The sequence below is a fragment of the Gymnoscopelus microlampas genome, assembly GCF_963454915.1.
Source record: "Gymnoscopelus microlampas genome assembly, chromosome: 16".
Lineage (NCBI taxonomy): Eukaryota > Metazoa > Chordata > Actinopteri > Myctophiformes > Myctophidae > Gymnoscopelus > Gymnoscopelus microlampas.
This window is the reverse complement of record NC_139953.1, coordinates 44,679,309-44,698,677: the sequence shown is the minus strand read 5'-3', so window position 1 is coordinate 44,698,677 and position 19,369 is coordinate 44,679,309. Positions and strand designations below refer to the sequence as shown.

General features: G+C 42.9%; 1 protein-coding gene across 1 annotated transcript in view; it reads left to right on the top strand.

The window, feature by feature from the left end:
- Positions 1-19,340, top strand: part of LOC311063011 (uncharacterized protein) — a 19,352-nt gene extending 12 nt beyond the window's left edge. The window contains exons 1-10 of the mRNA XM_084082228.1: positions 1-163; positions 2,125-2,337; positions 4,051-4,353; positions 5,653-6,845; positions 8,324-8,400; positions 8,848-9,034; positions 10,043-10,198; positions 11,156-11,270; positions 13,095-13,260; positions 16,779-19,340. The exon at positions 1-163 is cut by the window's left edge and continues 12 nt beyond it. Coding sequence (XP_083938354.1) covers positions 2,227-2,337; positions 4,051-4,353; positions 5,653-6,845; positions 8,324-8,400; positions 8,848-9,034; positions 10,043-10,198; positions 11,156-11,270; positions 13,095-13,260; positions 16,779-16,810 — 2,340 coding nt within the window. The 5' untranslated portion in view covers positions 1-163; positions 2,125-2,226 and the 3' untranslated portion in view covers positions 16,811-19,340. The remainder of the gene's footprint in view (positions 164-2,124; positions 2,338-4,050; positions 4,354-5,652; positions 6,846-8,323; positions 8,401-8,847; positions 9,035-10,042; positions 10,199-11,155; positions 11,271-13,094; positions 13,261-16,778) is intronic.
- Positions 19,341-19,369: the final 29 nt, after the last annotated feature.

The following is a 19,369-nucleotide window of genomic DNA, read 5'->3' as shown; positions in this document are numbered from 1 at the left end:
TAATAAACACGCACACACACAGCGCTCTGTGAAACATCCTCACACGAGGAAAACACACACACACACACATAGCAAAACAAACAAACAAACAAACAAAACAAACACAAATAGACAGCCTGAGATATTATTGTATGGATGTGAGCTTCTCTTCTCTTCTGGCCTGGTAGGTACTGATATATTATAATAACTATGGTATATATCTAGATCTACAAGCTCTTCGTGCTGCGCTATGAGCTTGTATATCTGCTATTTTTGAATAGCCAACGTTTAAAATGATACAGCAGGGGTCTTCAACGATTTCAGGCCAAGGGCCCCCTAGTTGAGAGAGAGATGAAGCAGGGACCCCTAGCTCTGGTTCAGAGCGAGAGGGAACTCACTAACTAACGCTCTGAACCAGAGCTAAGGGACCCCCTACTCTATATTGTATAAAATTGTGTTTCAGATTAAAGTTTTTTTTTACTTGGTCTGCTCTTTTTTCACTTTACACCTATACCTCTTAGCCAAAAAATGGCCGATCTTTGTAGATCTGCTATTTTTGGCTAATGTTCCCCTCAGAAAAGGAATTCTATGGTTCAAGTGGTTAATGTAAAAAACGAAATACTATCACACAAAGATTTGGCGGACCCCCTATAGTAGGCCTGAGGACCCCCTAGGGGTCCCGGACCCGCTGTTGAAGACCCCTGCCTTAGATCAAGACTATCCTAGATGTATTTGATCAATTTTGCCATTTGGGGCTGCCAAGACTCGTAGATCGATCGCAAAATCGATAACATACATCTACGAGAGTCTTGATCTGAGGCTAGTTAGTGGTCCATAATGAATATACATTTAATTTAATATACTTTTATTATCAGAAAGGCTTGAATCCAGAGGCATTGCAAGTACAGGTTGCTGCCTGGTCTTGAATGCAATATATTTATAATGTTGTACATTTATAGACTACAGAATAATATTATACCAAGTGCCTACGTTCCTCCACTCGTGATGATATTATTACTCTACAATTCCAACAGATCCATCCTGTTACCTGTACAATCACCTTTTCATTTTAAGTCATTACCATACGAGGCATTGAGTTTCAGTTCAGTTGCATTTCAAAATGCAACTGATTTTTATAGATTAGATATGGACTAGTATATTTTCATTAATTTCCAATACTTTTACTTCTACATCTCCACTACATCTCAGAGGCAAATATTGTACTTTTACTCCACTACAATTATTTGAAAACTTTAGTTACTTTTCAGATATAAATTATGATATTATGACACATGCATTAACCGCTTCAACCCTATTTTATACATCTGCTATTTGAAAATAGCCGATCCACAAGCGCTACAAGTGAGCTTGTAGATCTGCTATTTTCAAACATTTAGTACTTTTACTTTTGGTACTTTAAGTACATTTTGATGCCAATACTTTTGTACTTTTACTCTAAGTACATTTTGAATTCTGGACTTTTACTTGTAACAGAGTCATTCTATATTGCAATATTGGTACATTTACTTAAGTAAAGAGTACTTTTTCCACCACTGACGATAAGCAAGGTAAAACACATGATAGAATGCAGAGAGACAGTGTAGTAGTGCCTCAAGAATGTATGTGTTGGTGACAAACACAGCCCTCTTTGTCTCCGCCAGTATGGTGGAGAGTATGTTTTCGTCTCCGTCCGTCCGTGTGTGTGTCCGTCTCAGCCAAGCTAACATTGGTCAAGCTTCACGTGACACGGGACAATATGTTGTCACCAATGCTTTGATTGGCTAGCGAGACGCATGATGAAATAAAAACCTATAAATATCACCACGCACTTCAAAAAATCAATAATATTTTTTGAAGTGAGCTTCCATCACTGTGATGACCACTGTTGTTTCTAAATATGAATGCGGTGTGATTTTTTGTCTCCGCCAGGAGAGTTTTACCCTCCGTGTGTGTGTCCGTCTCAGCCAAGCTAACATTGGTCAAGTGACACGTGACAATATGTAATATAAATAGGTAAGACAGGATTAATCAGAAACAGTACTGGCGGAGACCTGTGCTCCGAGGAGCACATTTTCTAGTTTATTCTTGATTCTCTTGAAGCCACTTGGATAATTTAGTAGAGACAGTTGTGGTGTTTTCCCACAGATATCTGTGGGGACTTTGGCCGGGGACATCCTCCATCTTGAAAGCGGGTGGACGGTCCTGGACAGTGTCCGGTGGCCGCGTGGCGTACAGTTATAACCAGACATGGTGAAGTGTGTGGTGTCGGGCTGTCCCAACCGCCTGGAGGTCAAAGGGCTCTTCAACCGGCCCCAGAAGCGCTTCTTCAACCTGCCCCGCGACAAGGCCAGGGTCAAGGTAGGTCCTCCTGGATTAACCCATTAAAGGACAACTTTGTTTTTCTTTACAACCAAGGTTTATATTTTAGCTTGTAATTAAAAAATGAGTGTTATTTTTTTTCATTTACTGCTTTCTATAGCTTTAGCAATTTTCGCGATCTTTTTTACAGTGGGCGGGGGCATTCTGTCCGGTGGCTAAATGTCTTTTTTACACATTAAAATAGGTCCTGTGGTCTTTGATGGCCAGATGTGAGTTATTGGGGGCTAGAAGAGCTACTGTAAATAATAATAAAGAAAGCGCCGGGTTATTGTGTAAAAAAATACATATTTAGCCACCGGACAGAATGTAAAAACATATTGTGAAAATTGCTTAAACTATAGAAAGCAGTACGTTTTTAATGTTTAACACTCATCTTTTATTTACTTTAATTGCAATCGAAAACATAAACCTTGGTTGTAAAAAAACAAAGGTGTCCTTTAAAGGTATAGTTCACCCCCAAAATGACTTTTTTTCTATCGTTTAGTCACCCCTTGAATTCATGGATATTTTTTTAGGTTTTGTCACATTCCTAAGCCAATCATTTGATGACCAGCGGACTGGTTGGCAGTGGTTCCGGTAGGAGACAAAGAGTCTCCTTTGTGTCTCCTACCGGTCCGCTGTTCATCAAATTATTGACTTAGGAATGCGAAAAAAAATATCCATGAATTTCAAGTCTCTCCATGGGGTGACTAATCGATTTTTTTTGGGTTAAACTATCCCTTTAAGACCTGAGGCCGATTCTACAAATGCCTTCTAAATCAGCAGTTCTCCCACTTTTCAAGATGTTTCAAGAATAGCAGATGTGCAAGCTTGTTCGTGACGCGCTGCGAGCTTGTACATCTGCTATTTTTGAACACAGCATTTTATAATCCTGGTCACTATACTGCCTCCCCCTGGCCAGCCGGGGCGCCTGATGGAGGGGAAGGGAACTGGTTGGAATAACGTGTTCCTTCCACGCGCTACGTCCAACCAGGGAAACTCTCCCCTGTCAGGTGACAAGAAGGTCAGTTGGCTCTCATGCATTGAAGGAGGCATGAGCTCGGCCCTGGCCTCCCTAGGTTGGCAGAGGGAAGGTAGTGCCCAGGATTACATAGACAATTGGCACTGGGTGTAAAAAATAGGGTTACAAAATCGTGGGATAAAAATTTAAGTAAAAAAAAAAAAAAAAAAAAAAAAAAACACAGCATTTTATAATAACAGATTACGTTGAGCTGTTCAGCGCTGTTTAAGCTGTAGACTCCACAACGTGCATTTCATGTGGAAAAAAAGAATGCCTCCATTTTACCCGATGGTCCTGGCTAACGCCTGGAACGATAACATCTCTCACACGAGTAATAATGGCGGAGCGATCGTGCACACAAAATGAGTCGTTTTCCCCAGCGTACAAAAGTTTCAGAGTTTTAGGGGTTTTAGAGAAGGAAATAGAACGGAAGCGGATGGGCGCCATGTTTTTTGACACGATGATCCATCTGGCCTATCCTTCTCAGAATCGCCACGGGTGATCCCAAAGCTACTCCAGCCCCTCCCGTATGGAAAGAAACAAAAAAAACAAAAAAAAAGACACCAAACACGGTTCAGACCGTGTTCGGCACCAAAGCGCCACTCTGTGAAAACACGGTTCAGACCGTGTTCGGCACCCGATGTGTTAATATCCAACACAAAAATGTAAAGTGACACATTGTACATTGTTAGGTGTGGCTGGCGGCGCTCAGGGAGACGGACAAGCTGCGGGACCACACCCACATCATCTGTGAGGAGCACTTCCTGCCCGAGCACATCACGCCGCGGGGCATCAGCGACGACGCCATCCCCCTCATGCCCCCCTACCTGGACGGACCCCTGGGGTCCGTGATGGCCACCGCCCGCTCCCCCTGGGGGGCAGAAGAGGAGGAGGAGGAGGAGGTGCTGGAGGAGGAAGAAGAAGAGGAGGAGGCCGGTGCCACTGCCCATGCCGCCGGCGATGATGATTCAACGGCTCAACCTCCACTCGAACATGTAAGGCTGTGTCTGTTTGAATGGGACGTTATATCAATCCTGGATTGTAGCTTAACCCATTAAAAGGCTTTTCAACCTTCGTATAGTTCAGGGCTGATGCAACTTTGATGATGGGGAGGGCCACTATATTTCCACACTCACTCCAGAGGGCCACATTGCATATACTGTCTCTCCGATTTGTAACTTTTTCGCCATTCTGTCACACAAAATTAGCAAAAATAGCCGATCTACAAGCTCAAAACGCGCCGCACTGCGATGCGTTTTGAGCTTGTAGATCTGCTATTTTTGCTAATTTTGAATTGGAATCCAATTTTTTTTTGTGCTATTTTTGAATTGGAATCCTGAAAAGTAACACTTTTATTTAATTTCAAATGCATTTAGTTACTGTATACTTATGTAAATTTTATGAACTTCAATACAAATTGGACATAAAAAAGACAATAGAAATGTAATACTAGTCATTAAGCTACTAATATAGACTGAAGAAATTAAAGTGGGTCACGTTTGCATGTTTGGAATTGTAACAGCTGAAATCAGTAATATATCAGTATTCTGATATTAACCTGCGGGCCGCATTAAGTGGGGGCTGCATGTGGCCCCCGGGCTGCCAGTTGCCCATGTATGGTATAGTTGGTTCTCACTAATGCTCATTATAAGATGGGCTTCAGAAACCTGCCTACCAGTGACATCATCGATCTTGATTCCAAGCTAATATAAACTACAACCTTTCTCTCCCTGGGAAGTTAACGTGCTATCAAAGATGTCACTGGTAGTGTCTTAACTCTTTGACAGCTAGAAATAAAACAGAATTTGCCACGCCACTGCCAGCGGTGTTTTCACTCACCTTTGAAAAATCATAGAATATTTATCTCCAGTATGATCGATCCGCTTCAAAAGACGTATCCTAGTCTCGTAGAATCAGGGGGGAGCGAGCCGCCACGATAATCCGCTCCATAGTTGTGGCCAGTTGAATGTAGGCTGTTTTCGCCAAAAAGCAACACAAACAGCGGAAAAGCCATTCTTCCAGATCAAATTACAAGGGAAAGAAAGGGCTGTTTGTTTTGCTTTCCCGTAACCCGCTACTTCTCTCCTTATCAGGCAGTCAAACGGTGACCCATAGGCGAGCGAACAGCGCTGTCTACTGGAAAACCACTGAAAACACAAATCTTGTCATTCTCGTCATTGATGGTGTGGGCCATAGCAAAATATGACGAGAAATCCCAAGTTAACTACATCCTATTGTTCCTCATTTATGTAACAAATAGCTTTTAACTTGTGTTTTTCCTTTTTGCCACACAGCTACAAGACGACAGTATGGAGTACCAGTCAGTAGCTACAACAGACAGTACAGAGCATCAGTCAGTAGCTACAACAGACAGTACGGAGCATCAGTCAGTAGCTACAACAGACAGTATGGAGCATCAGTCAGTAGCTACAACAGACAGTTCAGAGCATCAGTCAGTAGCTACAACAGACAGTTCAGAGCATCAGTCAGTAGCTACAACAGACAGTTCAGAGCATCAGTCAGTAGCTACAACAGACAGTTCAGAGCATCAGTCAGTAGCTACAACAGACAGTATGGAGCATCAGTCAGTAGCTACAACAGACAGTACAGAGCATCAGTCAGTAGCTACAACAGACAGTACGGAGCATCAGTCAGTAGCTACAACAGACAGTATGGAGCATCAGTCAGTAGCTACAACAGACAGTTCAGAGCATCAGTCAGTAGCTACAACAGACAGTTCAGAGCATCAGTCAGTAGCTACAACAGACAGTTCAGAGCATCAGTCAGTAGCTACAACAGACAGTACAGAGCATCAGTCAGTAGCTACAACAGACAGTATGGAGCATCAGTCAGTAGCTACAACAGACAGTACAGAGCATCAGTTAGTAGCTACAACAGACAGTTCAGAGCATCAGTCAGTAGCTACAACAGACAGTTCAGAGCATCAGTCAGTAGCTACAACAGACAGTATGGAGCATCAGTCAGTAGCTACAACAGACAGTACAGAGCGTCAGTCAGTAGCTACAACAGACAGTTCAGAGCATCAGTCAGTAGCTACAACAGACAGTATGGAGCATCAGTCAGTAGCTACAACAGACAGTTCAGAGCATCAGTCAGTAGCTACAGACAGTACAGAGCATCAGTCAGTAGCTACAACAGACAGTATGGAGCATCAGTCAGTAGCTACAACAGACAGTACAGAGCATCAGTCAGTAGCTACAACAGACAGTACAGAGCATCAGTCAGTAGCTACAACAGACAGTATGGAGCATCAGTCAGTAGCTACAGACAGTACAGAGCATCAGTCAGTAGCTACAGACAGTACAGAGCATCAGTCAGTAGCTACAACAGACAGTATGGAGCATCAGTCAGTAGCTACAACAGACAGTGTGGAGCGTCAATCAGTAGCTACAACAGACAGTGTGGAGCGTCAATCAGTAGCTACAACAGACAGTGTGGAGCGTCAATCAGTAGCTACAACAGACAGGTAACGTCTCACTCACAGCTGCTGTTTCTTTATGTGATGTTAATGTGTTGTTGTTGTTGTTTTATTAATTTATCACTATGTTTTTATGTGGTTGCTTCTGGTCCAGCAAATCACTTCCACTAACTAAAATTTTGTGCGTGCAGCTCGCTAAGTCTGTGCGACCTTGTGTTCGGGCAGTAGGGTCAAATAAATGATTATATTGGGGGGGGGGGGGGGGGGGGATTGCAATTTGACATTGAACTCCACACCCCTCAGAGCGTGTGGGTGAAGTTTCAAGGCAATCATACAAACCGGAAGTAGGAACTAAAAGCCGGAAGTGGTCATTTTTGAGGAAATTGGAAGTCTGTGGGACCACCCACCAAGTTTGAGACCTGTATCATGCTGGGAACTGGAGTTATGGCTGTTTAAAGCCCAGCCAATAGGAAGACAGAGGGGGCGGGGCTTAAGCAATTACAGCTCGTCCCTATTGGTGGTCTAAGTCCGCAAACCAAGTTTGCAGACGGTAGCATGCTGCAAACTGGAGTTATGGCTTTTTGAAGCCCAGCCAATAGGAAGATAGAGGGGGCGGGACTTCAGCAATTATAGCTCGTCCCTATTGGTGGTCTAAGTACACAAACCAAGTTTGGAGATGGTAGCATGCTGCGAACTGGTAGCCTGACACTCAGCCTGAATTTTCATTTCGTTTCACTCCATTATTCAGTCTGAAAGCCCTCTCAATGCAGCTGATTTCTGAGATGGGGGCGTGGCCAAAGTGGGACTCCACTATGAACCAACGCGATTGGTTCATACTGGATTATCCCGATCCCGATTCGTCGTACAGATTTTCAACCGAGAAACACCCGCCTTCGACAGCGTCACCAGACCCTGAATGCGAAGCAAAGGATTCAGGGGGTGGAGCCAGGCTAGCGAACTGGAGTTATGGCTGTTTAAAGCCCAGCCACCAGGAAGACAGAGGGGGGGCGGGGCTTCAGCAATTACAGCTCGTCCCTATTGGTGGTTTAAGTCCACAAACCAAGTTTGGTGTTGATAGCATGCTGCGAACTGGAGTTATGGCAGTTTAAAGCCCAGTCAATAGGAAGACAGAGGGCGAAGCTTCAGCAATAGCTGTCCCTATTGGTGGTCTAAGTACACAAACCAAGTTTGGAGATGGTAGCATGCTGCGAACTGGAGTATGGCTGTTTGCTGTGGCTGTTTACAGCCCAGCCAATAGGAAGACAGAGGGGGCGGGGCTTCCTTAAAGTCCACAAACCGAGTTTGGTGTTGGTACCATGCTGCAACGTTATTGCTATTTCTGTTTGGGCCCATTGAAAGTCAATGGCGTTTTTGGCGTTGTTTCTTGCGTATTATGTCGCCGCCGTCAGCCTGTGGTGTGGTGTAATGAGCAAGGCACTACCAACGGCAGGGTTGGAGGTTCAATTCTCTGTAGTGCAGTGTAAGGTGGGTGATTTGTTAACGTGACACAAACCTTGTTCTTTCAGCTGTGATGTCACTTTTAAACCACCTGACCCCCAAACACGTCAGAAGACCCGCAAAGACAACCCTGCTTCCACAAAAGGTAGGTGATGTGTACTGAAATTGCACTTTGTGTGTGTGTCCTTGTCCTTTAACACTGTTTCACAAATATCTGATGAGATTCGACACGTGAGCTTGTAGATCTGCTATTTATTTATTTTTATTCCAATTTCTTTGAAAAATACTTTGCAGTGCGAGGCGTTGTGAGCTTGGGTCGGGGTCCCAGGTTCAAATATGATTATTTAGGGGGGTCGCGGCCTGAAGAGTTTGGGAAACCCTTGCTTTAACCCATTAAGACCTGGCCTACAAATGCCTTCTAAATCAGTAGTTCTCACACTTTTCAAATATGTTTAAAAATAGCAGATGTGGCTTTTCAAAAACACAAGCTTGCAGCGAGCTTGTATTTTTGAATAGCCAACGTATAAATCTAAAATGTAACAGATGCTTTTCTGGTTTTAGTGGGTTTAATGACTGTTCTGATGGCTTCTAGAGCTGTCGTTGATCCTGCTGACCAGGCGGCTCATGGAGCTGCTGTCGGCGGCTCCGGACGGCCTGCTGGACCTCACCCAGGCGGCCGCCCGCCTGCAGGCCTGCAAGAGACGGGTGTACGACGTCACCAGCGTCCTGGGAGCCTTCAAGCTGGTCAAGAGACGGGCCCCCAACAAGATCCAATGGATGTGAGTCACACGCCAACTAAAGGAGCGCTTCTGCCATTCTCAACCTTCTCTTCTAATGCAGATACTATTTAAGAAAACAGACAAATGATCTGAGGTCGTAAAGCAACGGGTTGCTGGTCACGGCTCCCCTCCCCAGGCCGAAGGCATGGCGGAGAGTATGTTTTACCCTCCGTCCGTCCGTCCGTGTGTGTGTGTGTGTGTGTGTGTGTCCGTGTGTGTCCCCGTTCGTCTGTGAACACCTAATCTCCGGCACCATTGGCTTGACCATAGAGATACTGTGTACATGATGTAAGCATGATACAATTAATAACTCATAAATATCACCACTCACTGGGTGTGATTTGTTTCAATATTAGTTATTATAACAGGTTAATTCATGATTTATAACTGCTCTTTTCTTTGCCTGGTAAACCATCTCGGCCACATTAATTGTGCATGACTACAATAATACATGTTGTATGAAACCTTAATGCCATATCAAACGTATATTGTTACAAACACAACACAACCTCTATTACAACTTCCTGACCTGTCTCCGAGGAGCACTTTTTCTAGTATTAACTTTTTGTTTACTCTCAGTCACTCTCAAAACCCAATTCTACAATCAATCATACGTATGTAATAAACCTGAAGACTTCCCACAGGGGAAAGTTCAATATCGCTAGTTACCTTTCCTTTTTTTATGTCATTCTCTCTGCGGGTAATCATAAATAAATACAAACAATACACAAGCCGCTGCTTCTAAATGTCTGCGCTCTTTCACTTTCTCCACGCTGTTTGGTGCCCCCCCAAGGTTGGTGCCCTGTGTTTCAGCACCTAAAGCCCTTCCGTTAAGCTGGCACTGTCTGAGACACAGACCAAGTAGAGAGAAATGGTACCATATTATGAAGAGCCAATTATAAGAAGATAGGTTGAAAATCAGTGAAGTCGTCTTTTAAAAATGTTCAGTCTTGAGATTTTATTGAGCTTGAATCTGTTGCTCTCTCTCTCTCTCTGTGTGTGGTGTAGAGCGGAGAGTCCTGTGTCCAGTTACCTGGGGAAGAGCGACCACGCCGTCCAGGAGGAGCTGGGCAACCTGAAGGTGGTGGAGGAGACCCTGGACGCCCTCATCAAGACCTGCGCCCAGCAGCTGTTTGACATGACCGACGACACGCACAACACAGGATATCCTTTTCTGACACACAAGCTCTTTAGTGCCAAGGACCCTCGAAATTGATACGTATTTTGGCCGCGGACCCCCCCCCCCCATCTGAAAAGGTGCCAGGGACCCCCAGGAGAGAGGATTTATGTTTAACATTTCTTTTGAAATTATAAAAAAAAATATCCAATACTTAAATGATTTTTTCTTTTCAAGCGCGCTGAGCTTGTGCATCTGCTATTTTCTAATAGTCAACGTATAAAATATGGATAAAGTGGTTAAAATGATCGTGATGCTGTGTTAACAATATTTTCTGGGGCCCCCTTGGACCAGAGATGAGTTGTTTTGTAGCTCTGCTCTGTAGCTGCTAGTGTGAACTCGGCATCAGAGATGAGTTGTTTTGTAGCTCTGCTCTGTAGCTGCTAGTGTGGACAGTGGCGTGCACAGAGATTTTGAGGGGCAGGTGCTCAAGTAAATTATACTTTTTTTTTTACTTGGTCTGCTCTTTTTTCCCTCTACACCTATACCTCTTTGCCAAAAATAGCCAATCTACAAGCCCACAACGCCTCGCAGCGCGAGGCGTTGTGGGCTTGTAGATCTGCTATTTTTGGCTAAAGTTCTCCTCAGAAAAGGGATGCTAGGATTCGAGTGGTTATGGTAAAAAGAAAAATCATACCACATAAAGATTCGGCAGACCCCCTGTAGTAACTGTGAGGACCCCCTAGGGGTCCCGGACCCCCTGTTGAAGACCCCAGCCGTAAACTGAAAAAAAAAACAAAAACTTTTTTTCCCTTTTTTTCAAAAGGGCACTTCTGGTCAATAGGGCAAAGGGAAGGTTCTCTCGCACCACCTAGAGTCTATCTGTGCACGTCCCTGAGTGTGGACTCAGCATCAGAGATTAAGTTGTTTTGTAGCTCTGCTCTGTAGCTGCTAGTGTGAACTCAGCATCAGAGATGATGAGTGTGTTCTTTAACTGCCAGTACGTCGGCCTATGTGACCCACGAGGACATCAGTCACATCCCAGTGTTCCAGGGACAGACCATTCTGGTGGTCAAAGCTCCAGAAGAAACCAAGCTAGAGGTGCCAACTCCCACCGAGGTAAATATATACACCCTGTCGGGTAGAAACCTGATTATGTCCAAAACTGGACATAATAAAAAAAATCACACCCTGTGTGAAGGTAGCGGCGCCTTTGATACATTTTGTCATCGATATGTGTTTATAATGTGTTTATAGCTACGTGTCATGTGAAGCTTGACCAATCACTTTGTTGACGCACCTGACCAATCAGAACGTTGACGCACACGGACAAAGTCAGGTATAGAGCGGCTAGCGCCGCTAAAAATCACACCCTGTGTGAAGAGAGTGGTGCCTTTGATGAGCCCCGTATTGATGTGATGTTGTCATCAATGTTTGTTTATTGGACAGACATACATACATACATACATACGGACAAAGTCAGATATAGGAGTGGTTGGCACCACTCAAATATAGCAAAAGTAGCAGATCGACAAGCTCAAGCTTGTGGATCTGCTACTTTTGATGCTTTCGTGTGACGCCGTAGTGGGATCGAGTAGGGCATTCATTAATCTCTCAAGAACAGATTCCGACCTGCGGTGGAATCTGTCGGAGCGGTTCGTCCTAACCAGTGCGCATTGGATACAAGTGGGCGTGCCTTCAGATCAGGAAGTGGGCCGCGCTTTACCCAATCAAATGTAGTGGGCGGGATTCACGTGTCCATCCACCATGATCCACCCTCCCCCCCTCGAAACTAGCCGAAACTAATTTAACAATAGCGTCCTCGGAGCGGACAAAACCACGGAAAGATATTCACATTTTAAATTACTCTTTCATCATAGAAACAAGTGGGCTTATAACCAAAACCATCCATGTTCTCTGGGAGAAGTGGTGTTAGTGTTCCGTGTAGAAATATTGTTAGTGGGAATGAAAACATGGTCGCACCAACCGGAAGTGATGCGCTATAGGCAGACATGAAACCGGTGTTTCCCTGCGCTCTAGTCTAACATTATACTCCTGCCAGACTCCACAGAATATCAGAAAAGCAGAGGTCGCTGTTTTTCATTTTCTGTGGGGTCTGGCTACGCGAGACTAGGCATTCATTTACGTGAAAACACAAAAATAGAACAAAGATTGTGAGCATGTAGATCTGCAATTTGTTGGGGCGAAGAGATTTTGTGTAGTTGGAAAAAGAACACACCAAGTACAGCACAACTCAGGTCTGTTTTATAAGTGTAGAGCAGTGGTTCTCAAACTTTTTCACGTCAAGGACCCCCTAATTGACACTTATTACCCCGCGGACCCCCATTTGAAAAGATAAGCCAGGGACCCCAATAAGAGAAGGTTTTTACGGCTCTCTAGCAGTGATTCTCAACCATTTTAATTTCAAGGACCCCCAGTTTGACATGCATTAGGGCTACGGACCCCCATTTAATGGCATTTATACCTCTGGGACCCCAACCAATGTTAATTTAACTCTGAGAGTGTACAAATGGTAACGGGTCCATTTGGTTCCATTTGTACACTCTCAGAGTTACAGACCCATAAGGGTCCATTTGGTTCCTGTCCATCATTTAGCTGGGGACCCCCTGGAACCCCCTCAAGTACCCCTGGGGGTCCCCAGACCCCACTTTGAGAACCAATGGTGTAGAGGGTCTAAGTGGTTAACCTATTCAGACCTGAGGCCCATTCTACAAATCGTCCGTACGTTGGAAACCTGTCCGAAACTGTTACTTTTCAGGATTCAAATTCAAAAATAGCAAAAAGTAGCAGATCTACAAGCTGAAAACGCGTCGCTTTGCACCGTGTTTCCATGTGTTGTGATGTGATGTGATTGGTGGACTGACGGACTGGGTTGTGATGTGATTGGTGGACTGACGGCCTGTGTGTGTCGTGTCTTTGCAGGACAGCATTCAGGTGCATCTGAAGGCCGGGAAAGGACCAATCACAGTGCTGACGTGTGAAATGAGCCGGGCCGGTGAAGCCACGCCCACTGGGAGCGGAGAGAACGCAGCAGGCTGTTTTCTACACGTGGAGGAGAGCAGGATTCAAACCCACCCACTGCACACAGGTACTGGATGGGTGGACAGACAGACAGACAGACAGACAGACAAGACAGACAGACATGTCTGCTACTTTAGGGCTAGTACACTCCGGTGGTGGACATTTTTTACTTAAGTAAAAGTATCAATACTGCGATATAGAAATTCTCTGTTACAAGTAAAAGTCAGGAATCAAAATGTACTTAACTCTTATACTGCCAAAAACGTTTATAAACATTTTTTTTTATCAAAAACAAAATAAAACAAATTCTAAAATGATTTTTTTTTTTTTTCGTTTTTCCGTTCTTCACAAAGAACCAGGAGATAACATTTTCCAAAAAGTTGCTGCTCCATTCACTTCAATGTTAAACTAGAAAATGTGCTCCTCGGAGCACTCGGAGGTACTGTTCCTGATTAATCCTGTCTTACCTATTTATATTACATATTGTCACGTGTCACTTGACCAATGTTAGCTTGATCCCGTTAGCTTGACCAATGTTACCTCACTTCCAAAAACATAAATGTTTTTTGGAAGTGACACACCTATTTATAGGATTTTATTTTGTTATGCGTCTCGCTAGCCAATCAAAAGCATTGGTGACAACATATTGTCACGTGTCACGTGAAGCTTGACCAATGTTAGCTTGGCTAGGGGGGGACACACAGCGTGACGGGAACGAAAACATACTCTCCGCCAGAGGTGTCTCTGGCGGAGACAACCAGAGGTGTCTCTGGCGGAGACAAAAATAAACGGAGAAAAAAATAACATGTTTCCTATGTTTTACCTGGAAACATGCTGGCAGAGGTGGCAAACTATTTTTGAAAATCCCTGGCAGTTTAAGAGTTGAAGTACCAAAAGTAAAAGTACTCATTATGCAGAATGTCCCATTTTTCCCCAAAAAATCTTTTGAAAATAGCAGATCTACAAGCTCACAATGCGACGTTTTGAGCTTGTAGCTCTGCTATTTTTGGCTAATGTTCCCCTCAAAATAGGGTATGCTCTGGTTCAAGTGGTTAATGTAGTACATCTGAGGACCACCTAGGGGTCCCGGACCCCCTGTTGAAGTTGATGTTTTAGACATAGACTGTATATCCATGGATGAGCAACACTACCCTGCAAACATCTCTGCTTACTACACGGGTTAGATACAGGGTCAAACCTCTGTGATATAACTAATGGACAGCAGAGTCAATAATAACTCAATTCACTTCATCTTCACTCAATTCCTCTATTTGTTCTCCTTTTCCTCTTTTCCTAACAACCAGTGAGTGTTCCATCCATGTTTTTCTTTTTTTTGTCTCTGGAGAAAACAGTGTTGCTCGCCGAAAAACATCTGATCCACAAGCATCAGTTTGTTTGTATATATATACTATTTACACACACACACACACACACACACACACACACACACACACACACACGTGTGTGTGTGTGAGTATAGGAGCGGCTACACTGCTCAATTTTTTTTTCAAATAGCCGATCTACATCGACACGTTGTGAGCTTGTACATCGACTATTTGAACTATTTTAAAATGTTTTCAATGTGTGTGATGTGATGCATTGTGACCCTGTAGATCTGCTTCTATATGTGTTAGTGGGCTGTTGCTGTTTTCCTCTTTCGCTTTTTCCCTTGTTTAATGTTTTTAGTGTTTTTAAATTGTTTTCGGGTAGCTTTTTATTTGCTATTATCTCTTCCCTTGCTGTTGGTTAGTCATGGCTACCTGCCAGTTCCCACTTGATATTGTGTGGGAGTTCCGACTGCACCAGATTGTACTGAACAACTGCTAGCTTGCATAACGTCTTGAGACAAGGACTCAAGTCTAAGATGAACAGGCCACGATCAAAGAGGATGATACGATCTCCCAACATGCAACAGTACATCCAAGACATCCCTGAACACGGGCCTTCTCCCTTGGGAACAACCTTCTTCCAGCATAAGGTCTCTGGATTGTATTTCCATAGATCATTCAAATGCTGGCCACGGTAGTCGAATATGTACAGCTCTCCATTGTAGGCAAAGGCTGAATGACCCCAGTGTTGTCCTGCAAGAAGCTGTGCAGAAGGCGTGCTCAGCCAGCAGTTGGTCTCTGTGTCAAACACTCTGATGATGTTGTGGTAGGTGATATTGTCCCCTGGACCGCCCCCAAACACAAACATCTTTGTCCCGATGATGGTGGCAGAGTGACCTGATGAAGCGGGTGGTGGAGTGCCTCTGGTGTTAATTGAGGACCAGACCATTGTGGTGGTGTCCAACGTGTAGATGCCATTGTCTGCTGTCAGCTGCTTATTGTATGCTCCATGGATATACATGACCTTCCCGAAGACACAGGCTGAGTGGTAGCCCCTCTCCTGTGGAGCCGTACCAGAAACCCTGGGTTTGAACCATGTGTGGGTGTCGACATCAAATGCATAAAGCACGTTGCAGAACTCTAATGTGGAAGCAATCTGTCCTCCCCAGATATAGCTGATACCTCCTATCAACACAGCTGTGTGGCCCCTGCGCCTGGAGGGAACCTCAAGCTGATGTTCTCTACCAGTTGTCACTGGGGTCAACTTCATCCAGTACAAAGGGACTGTGTTGAAGACGTACACATCAATCTCATCCCTGCCATTCATGTTGCCGTCCTCTCCAAAGGAGTACAGCTTGTTGTCCACGGCAACGACAGCATGACGATATTTTCCAAAATTTGGTGTGTCGTTGAGATGAACGGTCCAGTGAAACATTTCACACTCCTGCAGGACTGTGTACTAAATAGGATTCATCAGTCTGGTTCTGTAACATAATGGCGTTCTTTCGAGCTTGTGATCACTTATATGAGTAGAGCGACACACACCTCATGGAAGGTTTAGCCAATCAGTGAAGCCTATGCCTATTGTTCTCCCAGATATGGTAATTGCTTTCCCATATATTGTAACTTAAGAGTTACCACCTGATGTCAGTAGTATGTCATATTGATGACATCAGGGATCTCCATATATGGATATGGAGATTTGTGGGTTCATAGATAACAACATTCTTCGTATCACGCATGTACGTATATCTTGCGCGCCGCCTTACCCTATTTTGCAAGAATATTAAAAATGTGTTCATTTAACTTCACAAACACTATGCCTAACCCTAACCTTAACCCTATCCTCACAAACACTATGCCTAACCTTAACCCTATCCTCACAAACACTATGCCTAACCCTAACCTTAACCCTAACCTCACAAACACTATGCCTAACCTTAACCCTATCCTCACAAACACTATGCCTAACCTTAACCCTAACCTCACAAACACGATGCCTAACCTTAACCTCACAAACACTATGCCTAAACACTATGCCTAACCCTAACCTCACAAACACTATGCCTAACCCTAACCTTAACCCTAACCTCACAAACACTATGCCTAACCCTAACCTTAACCCTATACCATAATAAACTGGGATATATATATATATATATATATATATATATATATATATATATATATATATATATATATATATATAATTTTTTTTTTTTTTTTTTTTTTTTAATGCGTCTGCTTTTCATTTCAGAAACTCAACAGAAGGTGGTTCAGAGTGCATAGCGCCCCCCAGTGGATTCATCTTCATTCCTCCAAAACGCACAACGCCATCCATTCCGAATGGCCAAACAAAGGTTAATTAGCATTTTCCTTGTCAGTATCGGAGGCAGCTTGTGACCTCATTCCCAGACTGTTCCGCTATAATCCAGAGAACTTGCAGCTGTCCCTGCAGAAAGTTCTTGACCACACCGGTGTGCGTGTCAACTCCAGACGTGTCTCTGTGCGTCTCTGAGACATCATGGAAGCCACCGTTTTGAACATGAAAACCCTGGTGTCCCAACATGACGTTTTAACTATAATTTACTCACCCGCGAAGCCTTGAAGTCATGTAGAATTATTGTTTGTGTCTCATTCCTTCACCCAAAAACAAAGAAAACAGGAGTGTTTTTTTTTTTTTAGGTTGTGAGGACACAATTTGTTGTTTATTTGGATCCCCATTAGCTACTACATCGGCAGCAGTTACTCTTCCTGGGGTCCACACAAGGCATTACGTTACATAACAATACAAAGAAAAAAGAACACCATATTACATGATAGTGTATAAGAAGACCAAAAAAAAAGAGAAAAAATAAAAATAATATACATACAAAAATAAACGAAATGATAAGGTGTAGTAACTCATACCATACAACAGTCCTACTGATACCTCAGGCAACAGCATAGTAACACTTTCAAGGTTTACAGCACAGTATGCTGAGTTTACACAGTCCCAAACACACAAGAAACATTGAACAATGTACATGTTAGCTGTGATCAAAAGCACATTCTATGAGACGTTTCTTGAAATTATTTTTTTTAACTTGTGGACTGCATGCACGTATGTACACAGCTGGATACAAGACTCTTGGAATATACTGTTAGAGTTACATTGTAGTTTATAAACAGATCCTTGATATAGTTTTGCTGTTAATCCTGGATGCCTAATTTCTTCAGTTCTTCCAAGTATTGTCTTTGCTTTGGATTCTTCATTCACCGTGAGGGAATGTAACACGAACACACACATCTCCATGGATTCTATGATTTAATCGATTATAAAACATTCAATCTACACGCTCACATTGTGTCGTGAGCTTGCAGAGCGGCTATTAAAGATTTGGTTGATTAGATGCTTCTCGATTAATCAAAAAAGCAACAGAATAATCGTAAAGATAATCAGTAGTTTTAGCCCCAATGAAGGTTTCGCAGGGTGACTAATTGTTAAGAAAAAGTCATTTTGGTGGTGAATTATTCCTTTAAAGCGGTTAATGTGGTTGCGTCAACGGCAGAGAGAATGTATTAGGGCTGGGCGATATGACTTCAAATCAATGTCACCAACATTTTCAATCTTTTTTCCAGATTACGATTAATAAACAATACTTTTCTCTGTGAAAATAGCAGATCTACAAGCTGAAAAGCTTGTAGAAGCTGAAAAGCTTGTAGAGCTTGTAGATATTTTCATTTGTTTTTTTACGCCACCATTGTACAAGGAAGTATAATACAGAGTTATGTGGTTGATTATAAAACATATATTGCTAATTTGCATTGATTGGTTGATATACTGTATATAAGACAAATAAAGATACAATAAAACACTGTTTCTCGATTAATCAATTGACGTACGTCGTCAAAATTAAGTCGATTATTGTTTCTAAATATCGGTGTTGATATATTGTCGGTCTAGTTGTCCAGCCCTAGAATGTATGACTTGATTGTAAAATGGCTTCAACCATCGACAAGAATCGAAAGCTTTATTTTTCTACCTGTGTTGAGCGAGTGCAGCAGACACTACAGTCAACACACGTCTGTCCTACTGTATTGTTTTATTGTTGTCTTCTGTTGTTATGACAACGACTTGAGGAGCAGTCGTATTATTGTCGCTGTCGGGTTGCGAACTTTGTATGTCCCAAATCGTTAACGCCTGATTCATACTTAGTTGTATGCCGGTATCGTTGTGCTTCGTAAATATCAGATCAAGCTCACTTGAGAGCTTGTATATCTGCTATTTACGGCATGCACCACCAGCGTGCAACTACGTGTAAATCAGGCGTAACTTTTCAGGAAATGGAAGATAAAAAAAACTCCAATGACACACTTAACCACTTTCACTTTCAGATGTTTTCTAAAGTGAAAATAGTTGATATATAAATGGCTGATATTATAGCTGATACACAAGCTCACAACGCGTCCCGATGCGACGCGTTGTGAGGTTGCATATCAGCTATTTTCTCTACTTTTGCTTAACCCTCTTTTACGACAAAGTTGGGCATCAATTTGCTATATATGTTGTTATTAATAATAAATATAAAAAGTTGAAATATGGACATTCAAGGTTTCTGTCCGACAGCAACTATACTATCGATGTACAGTATATCATGTTACAACTTTTGAAGTGATTTTGTTAATTTCTTTTTCTTTTTACACATTGTGTTGTGTTTATTGTATTTTCTTTCTTTTTTTAAATGATCATGGTTTGATATTTGTACTGGACAGAAGACACTTGAGACATCATGCTGTTCTATAAATAAATAAATAAATACATAAATCCACTGGTGTTTTAATTGCAAGTCTTTTGTTCTGTTAGAC